The sequence below is a fragment of the Hydractinia symbiolongicarpus genome, chromosome 1, assembly GCF_029227915.1.
Source record: "Hydractinia symbiolongicarpus strain clone_291-10 chromosome 1, HSymV2.1, whole genome shotgun sequence".
NCBI lineage: Eukaryota > Metazoa > Cnidaria > Hydrozoa > Anthoathecata > Hydractiniidae > Hydractinia > Hydractinia symbiolongicarpus.
Window position 1 is genome coordinate 12,716,104 of NC_079875.1, and position 13,916 is coordinate 12,730,019.

Here is a 13,916-nt window from a genome sequence, read left to right on the forward strand (position 1 = left end):
CACGATTTTTAATAACTTGTACGAAATAGAAGTGCGCTGCACTTACCTTGACTCCCATTGTGAAAAGAAAGAGCCCTGGGGCGAGGTTTCCTGGGGACTTTAAATTGTTATAAAAAAATTTGCTTGCGAACATAGGGCACCTCTTCCCGCTCTGCAACCCTTCATATATTGATACATTTTATAAACATTTTTGTTCTTTAGTGAAGTTAAATTTCGTAGAGGTTGACTGAGACTCAATAATAAAATCCTCAATAAAAGGAGAGAAACATTGACCTGGACCTGAAAGATAATGGTAGGTTTTGTAGTGTGTTTTTTCTTTAATTTATCAATCTGTCATTTAATATATTACCTGCATTGTCAAATTCTCCCACGGATTTCAGTAATGTTTACAATGTTTTCATCTATATTATAATACCGGTATACGTCTGTCCGTCACGCAAAATGGTAGCTTAGCTACGAAAGTAGCCAGACGCACGCAATGCGGTATAAAAAGCACGGGCGAACCCGTGGATTTTTCCACGGGCTAACGACTAGTTTTTAAATAAAATTCATTGGACAATCAAGGAATAAAGAAAAAACAAGATGGTAGATATGTACCAGTGAAAATTTTATGTAGCGATGAACCGATTTCTTAATTTGCTTTTAACAGGTTTTATTTTTAACATTGTTTATATTTAGTTTGCAATGGTCATAACGTCTGTTATTTCCCACAATCAAACTTACTTTTCAGTCTCTAATACTCAGTCAGCAACCTTGTTCCCAGAGTGTTTTGCCTTGTTGATGAAATAGATAGCGGCGATGTTGGTCATCCGTAATAACGGCTCAGGGCCAACAAAACCCTGGGACGAGATTGTTCAGCCAGGACATTCACAACAAACAAACAATGGCGATTTTTTAGTGTTTTGTTTTTGTATATTTGTGTTTTGATACTTGTTAAAATAAATGTCTTTTGTTATTCTACGTTTAAAAAAATTGATGTTATAACATACCTAACTATAAATAGAACATCAATACGTCATTAATACTACGTTTTTGCCTCGTTTACTACACTTAAATATACGATAAAAAGAGGCATTAAACAGAGCGATAGAAAAATAAAAAAAGGACGTGTTGCGAATGTAAAAGAAAACCATTTCTGTTTATCTCCGTAGCCTAAGATTAGCACAAACTATCTTAAGAAATTTGGCCACAAAACTTTATAAAGAAAAACAGAAAAAAAACTGCATGAAATTTCACATTTTGTACAATAACAAACAACAAAAAACAAACAAACGAACAATCGAAAACAAAAATAAAATTCTTGTTAACAATCTTGAGACATTGGGAAATAGAAGTTTCCTGCAAAGAAATGGAAATAAGGTTTAAACGAAACAGAGGGAAAACAATAAACATCTGATAAAATTCTCTGGTAGTGCTTTGAAATAGAAATAAAGGAACAAAAAAGACACACAAAACAAAATTTTCGTTTTTATTTTTGTTATCGTTACGCTAGCAGTCACTCTCCATCGCATCACCAGTCTCTTCACGATCCTGTTGGTACGCGTCCACGCGACTCTTTTCCCTTGTTGATTTTTGTTTTAACTTTTCTAAATTAGTTAACGCTTTCTTATCGATACACGGACACGGGTCAGACCAGTAATATACCTCATCGTCCAAATCTTTCTTGCAGCAATCTCCGCCATCATACCTGCAATGTTTGTTGTTGTTATGGCAATCACACATACCGTCATTGAGCTCATAGTCTTTACAAGGATTTAAACAAGCTAGCTCTGTTAGCCTGGGTTTCCATTCTTTGTTCGGCATACAGTACAAAACCACTTCTTTCGCATCCTCTTTTCCCTGCATACAGAGAAAATTGTAAAAATATGCACGCTTTTTACACTGAATAGCTTGGAAGGCTGAAAACTTTGCTAGAATTAATCTTTGTTTTATTTTTCCTCTCACAACTTGCGTACCAGGACTCTAAGTTTTGCAACAGGTGCAGAACGTTAGCAGCAAGTCTCTTTTTTACTTTCGCGAACAAAGAGAGATCAGGAAATGTTTTACCACGCTATCACCTTTTCGACATGAGAGATGAAAGACAAAAAAACCTGAGGACGAGGGTGGTCACGCTATATAAGGGTGTAATTAACTCTACGCAAATAAATGAGTAATGAAAGAATGAATAAGAAAATCAATCAATCAATACGCAATCAAAGAAGCAAAACTATGCTTCTATACTCTATGTTCTTATTACGAACTACGTTTAAAAATTTTAAGGGTTATTTTTAACATTCAAGTCCTTTTCTTCATTGACTGAATACATGATGCCATGAAGCTATTGGACAAACTTTTTTAACGCGACTTTGTGTGACGCCACCAATTTGTTCAAAATTAGACGCAATTAAAATATAGTCATACCTTAATTACAATATCTGGTATAACATTCACTCTTTTCATACACTGAGGTCGACAAACTGATCCAATTGTAAAATCTTTACAAGCAGTTGTATCCAAACCATGAACGGATGGAAAATTAGAGCATCGACCTTTACTGCCACAGAAATCAAATGTCGAAGACCATTGTCCATTGTGCTTGCATGTTACTTTGTAAGGAAGTTTCTAGAAGAAATGTTAAGAGTCGGATATCATTATTTATGCCAGTCAAACTCGAGGTATGAGCATTAAGATATACTAGTCGCAAGCACGTGGGAAACCCACGGTAATTTACCAATGGCAGCTACCATCTTAATATAAATAACTCTTTTATTTATGTTTAGAGCCGCTGTGGTTAAGAGCGTTAAAAACACCAGCCTTCTCCACAGAGCTCTCTTCCCTTCTCTTAAAAACAACGTCTCGTAAGTTGCATAACTAGGCAGAAATAATTCGTGCATATGCTTGAGTTCAGCTGTAAAAAAATATTTTTCTAAAAATACTACTTATTCCAATAAGTACTATTTTTAACAAAAGTTTTAACCTCATCACAAGGAATTTTTCTTTCTCGGACTGGTGATGAGGTTGGAAATGTTAAGAACGTTTTTGTTGAGGATTTTAAATCGGCAGAATTAGCATTTTCGGATAGCCAAGGCACAGCTTTCTGCGACCTAGCTAAAAGTTTTAAAATACCCGGGGATGATTTTATACTAACTCAACAATAACCTGGGCTAATTTTATATGATCAAAACAATACCTTTGTTCCAAGACAAGTCGTACTGCAAACACTTTGAAAGCGATTCTCGTCAGTACATTTATACATATATCGATTCATTGTAGACAATGATGGACAGGTAATCTTCTCACAATATCCATCTTGCTTCCATTCTCCAATGTCATTACATAATATATTTACAGTGTTTCCTCCACTAACCGTGCCGACTTTGTAGCGCACTGGTCGATGGCCAGGATTGCATCGATACCTGCATAAATAATCGAAATCTTTGTAAATGTTTTAACTTGCTTGAAGAGAAGTTACATATGCTAATATTATTTCTAATGAATCTTAGCCTGGATATGTTTATAAGCTGTTTACGTATTTGTAGTAAATATTTTATAATAAGTCTAAGGAAGGGGCCTTAGGATTGACTCGACATAAAATCTCAAATTGCTATTAAATATGAAGTTTTTTTATTTCGGAGTTGTGCAAACTACACATGCGCTGAGACTTTGTGTAATTTTGTAAATATGCACAATGGTTTCATTCTGGGTAAGTCGGGTTCACATGAAGAGTGTTTCATTTCGTCCGAAATCAGGTATTCATAAAATTATACCGATATTTTAATATAGCGCCCCCCCCGCCCTAAATGAAACCTCATGTAAAGAATACCTTACTCTCCACCAGTGTGTATAAAAACGAGTGTGTGTAATTACCATTTTATATTAGTACGAAGTTTTTGTTTTCAAATTTTGTTTTAACTTGTTTTACAGAAACCTATTACCAGAAACCTCATATTTTTTCAGGATTCTGTCCTGCCAACGAACTGAATTAAGTTTAAACTCTTCAAACGTTTTACTTCAAAGATATGCCATGGAAGTTCCATTAACTGTTAAGATTAAAATCATCCTTGTCCCCAGGGTTTCTTGGCCCATAAACTGTTATTAAAACAAAATGCCCTGTGGACGAGGTTGGAATAAAATAAATCAAAATAATTTCGCAAAACTTAATGAAACAACTACCTACGATGCAGTTTATATTTTTAATTGGACGTATAAAATGCATTTTTTATTAAGCTTAACCCCTAGAAATAATCAGCACGTTTGATGTCATACCGAAATTGTTTTGGTCACTTGAAAATACTTCACAAATTGCACTTTGGTTTATTAAAACCACTGGTTGTTCCCTAATCATGGATATTACTAACTCGAACGAATGAAGCTAGGTTGCACAATTTTTCCATTTTCATTAAAATAATATTATGTTACGTTTTTTAAGGTTCAGAGTAAACGAGGCAAACCTGTTTATAGTCTCGCTTAATCTGACTCCCGGTTAACATAACTGCTTATCCATACGGCAAGCCTTCTTATACACGGGCTAAAATGCGATACCTTTGACACAAGTATTAAACTTTGATGTTTTGTCATTGATTTAGGTAGAGATACAAGAATTAAGGTGTTTTCACTTTCTTGCGACGTCACAGGACATCTCTGTTTATCCATTATCAGGATAAAATACCGCTGATAACCACGATTAAGAATCTATGCAGAAACGCGCCATCTTGTAATTTTTTCATTAGAACAATTAATCTTTCATAATCACCCAATAGGATTTCATCAAATATGGTTGACATTGCTATGGTTTCGGCGCGTGCCACTGTGATTTAATTATTCTTATGCATTATCTTTGATGGATGCTGACACAAAGCCAACAAATAGATTTTGAATTAATCTACCAATCTAATCTTAAGATTTACTGAGCGATTGTTTTAAAGAAGTGTGTATCTAATTGGGTGCAAAAAAATAGACAAATTAAAATTCCGTGTTTGTCTAAGAGCCAATTTAACTTAACGCCTTTAGGACGCAAAAAGACAAAAATGAAATTTTGATAAATTGATACTCCCACGAACAGTTGCCGTATAAACATTCTAAAGAGCCTATTACCTGCATCTAGTACCCATCTGGAACTCTTCAGTATCTGTTTCACTGCACTCGTTGGCAATGGAATCAGATGTATATAACAAGCTGTCTTTCACATGAGTTGGTTTCGAGCAAGTCACGTAACAATGGGCATTTGACTTTCTCCAAGTACCATCTGCTTGACATAATAAGTTTGTATCTGAACCTGCCAGTTTTGCGTTCGATTGGCATTTATATGAGCAAGTGTGACCATAGGTAGTTCCTAAGCAACCTACAAAAACAATACACACTGTTTTTATTTTCTGTGTCTTGTTAATACGAAAACCTCCTAATAATTAGTGCGTAGAATATGTTTCCATTGAAAGCCCCCTCCCCAACATATTACCCTACCCACCCCAACCTTTAAAACAACCCCTGCCCTTAAAAACATCACTCCTAATCAGAACTGATAAGCAGAATGTAATAATTTTTATTATTGTTTATTGCTAGACGCGACAAAAAGAATGCCATACATTCCAGTGGTTATTTTTAGTCTATCTGTATTTGCAAATCAAAGATCTTAAGGTCATGTGTTTACATGGTAAAGGGAGCTTCCACGCACGACGACCTACCTAAAAATTATACCCTCATCTGACAGTTAATTTGGTTACCGGAAATGTCAGAGTATATCTTGACATGCACCTTATAAAAATCGCTCCTGTCAGAATTAAAACCTAGCGTAAGATTCATTGATTTAAGTAAATGCCCAGGGCGTTTATTTGGTCATTGGCGGTAACCTGCTAGTCAATCTAGCTAAAATAGAGCATTGTAGTATTATGGGTATTTTATGGGTATGTTAATAAAAAATTATTTATAAGCACCTACTAGCAATAGCATGTCGTAAATTAGGTATCCCACAATCCACTGGAGTACACGTCGATCCCTTCATCCATTTTCCAGCATCGCAATGAGCTTTAAAATTGTCTCGTGGTAAGTAACCATGGTGACAGGTGACGTAACAATGATCACCGTCGTTATTTCCAGTACAATTTAGTTTAGCATGCGCCATTTTAAACGGGGCGCACGCTAGAACTTCCGAATTATATAATCGACATTTCTTTGTTCGGGGATCATACAATTCATTGTGTTTGCATTTATGATAGTACTGGGTGTCTGCCGTCCTTAAAGCTATTCCGGATATACCGATACTAGCGGCACTTGCATTGAATTTAATACGAACGCCCACAGTCTTAAAAACAGGTTGCGTCATGTCGTGCATTACATGCACCGACATCGGGTTATTTTTGCAACTGACGGACGTCTCTTTGTTTGTAGCTTTGTGATATGCTCCAGTTGTATCCTTTAATTCTATCTCAATCCATGTGTTACGCTGGCTTTCATACGCTTTGCCATCGGAAGCTAAGTAAATGATCACTGCTGCTGCAATAACTTCGTTTTTGTATGAAGCTTCGATCCAGTAATCGGTCAGTCCTGTTTTAACGCATGGTCTCCAAGCTTTTTTTGTATTTATTTCTTCGAATGAAGAAACGCATTTCTGAAAAATGCATACAATGCTATCAAACTATATTTTTCCCTATTTATTCAATTATTTTACATTAAGGCTTGTTTCTATTTAACTGCAATTTCCTTAACAGCGCGATTACACACGCGGTAACAAAAAAAGCACTTATGAGATTTTTTAGGCTTTAGCAGAAAATGCAGTCAAATGGAAACGAGCCTTTAGAGGCCCTATTGAGAGAAAGAGGTATTGTTATTACTGTTAGCATAAGTCTAAGTGTAAACATGCCCTTGTAGCAAAGAGGCAATAGCGAAATTAGACAAATGTAATTTATTCTTGCACGCAGAAAACAAGAAGATTATTTTAGGTCGCAATATTAGATTAGAACAGAAACAGTTTTAGACTTATAATCCCAACGGAGGAGTGCAAATCAAAGTTTAAACAGAGAAGTACAAAACAAAGTTCAATATATTCATTTAACACGAACCAAGTTTAAGCATGGCTTTCCTTCAATGACAGTCTCTGGACACGTGAAATCGGATTGTCCTTTTTGACCAATTACTCTGCTCGCCCATTGGTCTGTAAATCCAAACGGTGCGTAGAATCCACAATCATGATTACTCTTTCCTTTCTCGAAGTGTTCGCAAATACCTAGAACAGTGAACCAATACATTACAAAGCACTTTGAATTCGTGGTTGTGACAAGTTAGTTCCCAGGAATTACTGCTAAAAGTTAGTTCCCAGGAATTACTGTTACAAGTTAGAAATTCCTGGGAACTGTTGCAAGTTAGTTCCCAGGAATTTAATGTAACAGTTTACTTCCCAGGAATTGCCTTTACAATTTAGTTTCTAGACAGTAATGTTGCAAGTTAGTTCCTTGGAAGTAATGTAACAATTTAGTTCCCAAGACGTTATTTCACAATTTGAGGAGTGTGAAGGTTTAACCTTGAATAATTAAGTTTAATAGAACTAAGAAAATACTCTATCCTACCGTCCTGATCATATTTGTAGCACAGACTCGGTTCATGCTGACAGTTAAACACGGCTTCCATCTTACAGCTGATACTGCATCCGTCCCCATTTCTAACGTTTGCATCGTCGCACTCCTCGCCAAGTGATTTTTCAACAACACCATCTCCACAATAACCAGATGTTAACTCAAACAACAAAGGGAGGGAGAGGGAGCTTTTATATTTCCCCGATTGTACTTGAATTTGGTACTGATATTTCTTTTCGCGTACGATTTCACTAAAAATATATATATATAAACACTATAAAAACTTCAGCCTCGTCCCTGGGACTTCTTTTATCTTTTCTGACACTGAAACGGCTACCTTTAGGTGAACTTACCTGGAAACGAGGTTGTACAAATCCGACATATAATAATAAAACTATAGGCAGCGAAGCAATATTTGACTTACTTATCTCTAAACCTCACACCAGTAACTCTCTTGAACTGCGAATCTGCGAATCCTGGTGATCGGTAGACATTATATCCAATTCTTAATTTACGACATTTTTTGCAATACACATGCTCTTTCACGGATGTTAATTGTACGGCATCGATAGCTGCAATGTTATCCGTTGACGTCAACAAGTATATTCTCACTTTTGCGATAAGTTTCAAAGACGTTATCTGTTTGGAATATGGTACGTTACATTGTGTTGATGCTGGACCTAGCGGTTTAAAAAAAATAAGTAAATAATAAAGTATGGTTTCCCGCGTAAACACTTTCCTAACTTGTGCCCAGGACCTATTACTTCATACTAACGGCGAACAGCTCTTTCTCATATTTTCTTTGGTGTAACAATGTTTCTCTCGAGTTTTAAATGAAATAAACCAAACAAAATTTAGTCTAACTTTTTTCTTAGGAAGTGTTACTATAAAGAAACTCGTAAGAGGGAAATGCCGACATGTCGTCTATTGGCTATAACTCATAATCACTCAAATTTGACATATTAAAATAGAGCTCCATATCGATGAGAACTAAATATGCCACCTGTCACCTGTCACAACCTCGTCCCCAGGGTCTTGTGGCCCCTGAGCCGTTATTACGTTGCCACCTGTCAGTGTTCTGGTTCGCTTAGGTTGCGGTAGCATTTGGCCAGAAATCAATTTTAAAGAAATTGTCAACGAAAAACAATGGAAATTTCGAGTGTTTTTAAAAATTACTGCGGTGTCTTAGGGTTAGTATATCTTCTTTACAGAATTCCTTTTCTTGGTACGTCCTAGATTAGACATACCTACACACGGGAAAAGGGAACGAAGGGAATTTAGGCCTTAACTAGAGTATAATAAATATAAAAAAGTCGTACAGGATTACACACAAACATAAAAAAGATGAAATATAGTGTCACCTAGGGAAGTGGATGTCGTGTCTGGATGAACGAGTTGTATGTCTTTAATCGAGTCTTTTGAGTTATACGTCACCCATATTTTAATACCAGTCGCTACAACTATCTTTTCAAACGAAACCTCTAACATGCAATCTTTTGTACCACATCCATTCACTGGAGACCAGGCTTGGGTTGTCTCTGCAATTGTGCAAGTATCCACAACATCTGGTGGCCCCACGGCTTTACCTGACCTGTAATTAGGTTGAGTGATGTCCTGTGGTGAGTAAGCGTGAGAGGCATATTGCTTTAATGTGTTTTCACTAGGATTACATCTATGGCACCCATGTTTGACATATTCGTTTCCAAAACCTATTGGTGGCATCCATGTTAATTGCACCTATAAGTAAATAAAACTCAGAAGTAACTTCATCATCACCTTCCTATGGGCATATAGTAGTCAGGGATGCAGTATTGTAATAAATAAAATATAGGTTCCATTTTGAAATAGCATTGTGGAAAATATTTTAGAACTATAGAAAACCAGAGAAATTAAGAATACTTTATTGTTTTTTAAGTTAGGCTGCGCATGCGTAATATAATATGTGACCTCAAACTTTCGGCTAACTTTTATACCGATGACAATATAAAAAAATGTTCTTTTCGAAAAAAAAAATTTAATTAGAAATTAAAAGTTAATAAGCTTTTTATCTTAATCTTTTTAGCGTTATTCCAGGCTTCAATTTTTTTTTTAATTAGAATACGTAATTTAATTAACTAAAAAAAACATAGCGTTCTCTTGTTAACAGATGTCAAAGACATTATGCGTTGGATGTTACCAATGAGGGTTTTTCGAATAGGAGTCCAGTGCATTTCATGCTCCCATTAGAGCTACGAAAGCCGTGTAAGCGCAGCAATCGCCCTGTCAGACAACAGCGTAACATATTAATTCTATTTCCATGCTGAACGCTCTAAGCTAAAAGGAATTATTCGCATTTTTATAGCTTCTGGTACGACTTGGCCGAGGATTAAACACACAGCCTTCAATACTGGCAGAGAACGCTTTATTACAAGGTCACCATCTGGCTTGTTCATGGAAAATCAGGGATGCAAAATATAAAAGCATAAAATGTAAAATCATAAATTACCTGAGTAGGACTTGAATTTAAAACACGCGGTTGAAGCGGTATTATAGAAGGTTCGTTTGTGTCGACTCCCCATTGTTGGTACATAAGATCAATATAGCAATGCATTCTAGCTTGTTGTTGAAGCGTGAACTGGTTTGGACATAACCCTAAAAAGAAGATATTTTCACAGCTTTGGGTTGATTTCATATGTGTTGGAAACTGAGTTTAAATGATAACCTGCATCCCAAGCCGAACCCGATACTGTAAATGCCTTTCCTAAATTTTATAAATGAGACATTTAACAACACATCTGTTTTTGTTTACCATATGTCGAATATCTAAAATAACATCACTTATGATGATTTTTGAGTAGGGCGCTCATCTGTTGATCCCAAACCATTCCTACTGCGCTAGTAAAGAATTTAGTTCTTATATTTATATTCCTGTTCTAAACAAGTCCATATAATACAAAATTGTTTTAAACAATATCAAAGGTAATTAACAAAAAATTCGCTGATTTACAGCCTTGTATGACACTATGTCAAACATAACCATAGTACACTTTTTGCCATATTGTTTTAAACCAGGAATTTAAAAATAAAAACTAAATTGTGAAATTTTTAAAAAGGTTTGCATACCTTTGGTATACCCCATAAAGTTTCGGTATGGAGTATTTTTATACTTTTGATTGCCACATTTAGACTCACTAATAACTTCATCTCTACAAAACAAGTTAGTAGGTGTCGGGTTCGTATCTTCACACAAGTCCCCATGTACCATTGAAGGTTTTCTTTCAGCGCATGCGTCGTCACAACGTAATTCACTCACTCCCTTGTGTACATGCCATAAACCCAAGACGTGCCCTATTTCATGAATAATATCGTTTACTGCACCCTGTGGAGAAGATCTGAAGTTTTTAAAATTCATAGTTATACCCCCCATTAAGCCGTAAACGTCTTGTAGCCAGGGAAAAGTTGCTTTTCCCAGCATGTCTTCTCGGAGTTTGACAGGAATCAAATTTAAATACTGTTTGTTGGATAAATTAATCTCTTCTTTTAATTCTCTCTCTGTTATAAAGGCTCTGTTGGGTGACGATTTATCAAAACAAGTTTCGGATATGTTTGTGTTTCTAGCCAGTGGGTTGCAGCAATCGCCTCCATCCCAATCATCTGATTTGTTACCAGTCCTTAAAATTTTATTGCACTCCCGATTACATACGTTGTTTCTAAGTTGAGTACTTGTGTTGCATTTTAAAGCACAATCTGGCTCCTCTGTCTTTATTTTGCACTGGTCTCGTTCGTTCTCGCAATAAGCGTAACATTTGAGAACAACAGTTTTGTTACGAAGTTTCGTATTTCTAACCAGGTGGGAAGATCCTTTCCAAGTGATGTTATAACGTTCAAACACTTTATTAATCTCCAAGTGTTTTTGCGAGATTTCTTGTCTCGATAAAATAGGATCGCTACCGTCGTCATTTGCGATATTTATAATTCGATACCGTAACGTTTTCCGTTTTAAAAATAAATCGGGATGTCCGGCGTAATTACGAATTATTTCCGGGTTATCACATATCATTTCGCCACATTCTGGAACCTGAACTTCGATATTATGAACGTCTTCCGTAAATTTATTCACTAACAACTTCGGTAATTTTCCGGTAACGCCGTAATAATCTGTCTCGTTACTGTTACTAAACATAAAATCTTCATACAACAAAAGGTTTTGGGTATTTTGTTTATTTTTATCTGTTCTAACACTACGAAAAATATCTTCATGTGTCTTAGCTACATTCCAAACCCCTAACTTATCAACACTGCCACGAAATGAAGTGTGTTTGAGAGACGTACCTCCGACTTCAAGTGATGTGCATTTATGAAATATATTTGATAAAAATGGTCCACTTTGCCCATGACTCGCACCAACTTTGGCTTGATTAATATATAACTCCATGCGTTTCCCATCATACACTGCTGCCACGTGGACCCATGTATGAATTTTAATTGGCTCATGGGACACCAAAACGGTCTTCTTTTTACCAATTTCTGTCTGTAAACTGAAAAACACTTTCATATTTTTTTTGTCTACACTATCATGAACGCCGATCATAACAGCCACAACGTCGAACACGGTACAATGATTAAAGATTACCAAAATTGGTGCTTGATTGATTTGCCCTCCCTCGAGGTTTACCCAGCATTCAATTGTAAAATTGTCTAAGTTGAAAGTAAGGTTGTTATAACGAATAATTTCATCACCTGAAAAATACGCAAAACGATTGTCTTTCGTTTCACTGCTGTAGTTATCTGTCTCAAGCATTAGATCGTTTAAATGCTCATTGCGTATGTCTCGTCTTAATCTATTATGATTCTTCTCGATACAACTCGATTCACCACGCGTTGCAAAAATAACGTAAAACTTTGTCACGACTTGGATATATATTATCAGCGTTAAAAGAACATAAATTTTGATCATGCTGGACTGTGCAAAAGAAAAAATGAGCAAGCGATATAAAACCCTAGCATGTTATATATATAGCTATGAATTATTCTCCGTTTCATTTTTATTCCATTTAAAGAAAAACCACCAATAGAATAAATCTTTTTACGCGATGAATGGTCCGAATAAGTTAAAACGAAATACGTCGTTTTAACCGTTATTGATTTCTTAAATAATGTATTTGATATGATGAAATCTTTAGAGTTGGTTATGCATAATAGCTATTTCTTCCACCATCCAGGTTTTAAACTTTTAATATATCCTAAACAAATGAAAAAATTTAAACAAACAGAATTTAACTGAAATGCTGCTGCAAAATTTTATATAACTAGTAAACACAATCATAGATTTTAAAGTTTGAACTCCAATTTCTCAGGATGAATGAAAACTTCGGTTATAAAGTATTCTCCTAAAAGTCTTCTTCAACGTTTAAAAAATATATCAGAACGTTTCGCATTGTGTGAAAACCTTTGTTAGCTTCTACAAACACCATAACGTCTTACATTACACCAAGGTTTCTCTGCAGTCCAACTTTAAAACAAAATGTGCAGGAGAGAAGCATGTTTGCCTCTGTCATCTTGTTGTCTCGATAAAAATATTAAGTGGTTCTGACTCTAATTTAATGAGGTCTAATTAATAAAAACAATTCAGAGATTTTCGTGTGTTTATTTACATAATAAAGGAAAGCTTAACTTGTAATTGTTGCTTGCCACTAGATATATTGACAAAAATAGGATAAACTAAATTTAATTATTTGAACAAGCGAGTACAAGAAAACTTTTAAGTAGTATAACTTCAATTTCCATTTCTTGTTTATTTTACTCAGTATTGCAGTATGCATTTGTCTGATTTTAAGATGTGAAAAGAAACCCTGGGTGATGAATTTTTATGTTTACTTTAAAATTTGCTTGTTGAGTGGTGGTTTTAAGGTCTTTTTAAGTGACCAAAATTATTAAGCTGTGTAAAGGGGTGTAAAAAGGGCAAGCTTAATAAAATAACTTCCTATAATATATTCCTATATTGGAATGAAATACCTTAAATTACAGTAATAATATACTTCAGTTTATAAATTTCTTTTTCTTCTGGCATATTTATTTCACCTACTTATTATATTTTTTAAACTCTTGTCTGGAGACGCAAGCAGGACGAAGATTTAAACTTAAATAAACTTTTGCTGCTTTCATTGAGACAAAATTCCAGGATAAGGAAAAACGCGATGTTACAAATCAACCAAAAAAAAAACCATTAGTACTAACATTGCATCATCATTGAACTATAAAGAATATAGACAGTACAATTAAATGTACCATATATACCTGTCATTACAGAGGCATGAATTTATCAAAATTTAAGTCACGTAGTGCCAATTTTCTGTATGCGGTTTTGTCTCAGAAACCGAGCGGCCGACTGGT

The 13,916-nt window shown here is 35.3% G+C and overlaps 1 protein-coding gene across 2 annotated transcripts; it reads right to left on the reverse strand.

The window, feature by feature from the left end:
* Window positions 1-373: 373 nt before the first annotated feature.
* Window positions 374-12,765, reverse strand: LOC130640179 (pappalysin-1-like). 2 transcript variants are annotated; one of them, XM_057447134.1, is made up of 12 exons: window positions 11,856-11,943; window positions 10,647-11,698; window positions 10,030-10,175; window positions 8,906-9,281; window positions 7,969-8,224; window positions 7,539-7,795; window positions 7,035-7,198; window positions 5,914-6,583; window positions 5,074-5,320; window positions 3,170-3,395; window positions 2,401-2,601; window positions 374-1,839 (listed from the first exon to the last, which is right to left on the reverse strand). In XM_057447134.1, exons 2-12 carry the CDS (start codon window positions 11,581-11,583, stop codon window positions 1,489-1,491), a joined length of 3,831 nt encoding a protein of 1,276 aa, XP_057303117.1. In that variant the 5' UTR covers window positions 11,584-11,698; window positions 11,856-11,943; the 3' UTR covers window positions 374-1,488. The 2 variants fall into 2 exon arrangements, with proteins under 2 accessions (XP_057303117.1, XP_057303116.1); XM_057447133.1 differs by having other exon boundaries at window positions 10,647-12,765.
* Window positions 12,766-13,916: the final 1,151 nt, after the last annotated feature.

Coding starts and splice junctions, on each gene's coding strand:
- LOC130640179 (XM_057447133.1), bottom strand. CDS start 12,480: ATGATCAAAATTTATGTTCTTTTAACGCTGATAATATATATCCAAGTC. Junction 8,225..8,905: donor CACGACATCCACTTCCCTAG/GTGACACTATAT, acceptor TTAAACCGCTAG/GTCCAGCATCAACACAATGT. Junction 3,396..5,073: donor CAGATGGGTACTAGATGCAG/GTAATAGGCTCT, acceptor TTATTTATGCAG/GTATCGATGCAATCCTGGCC.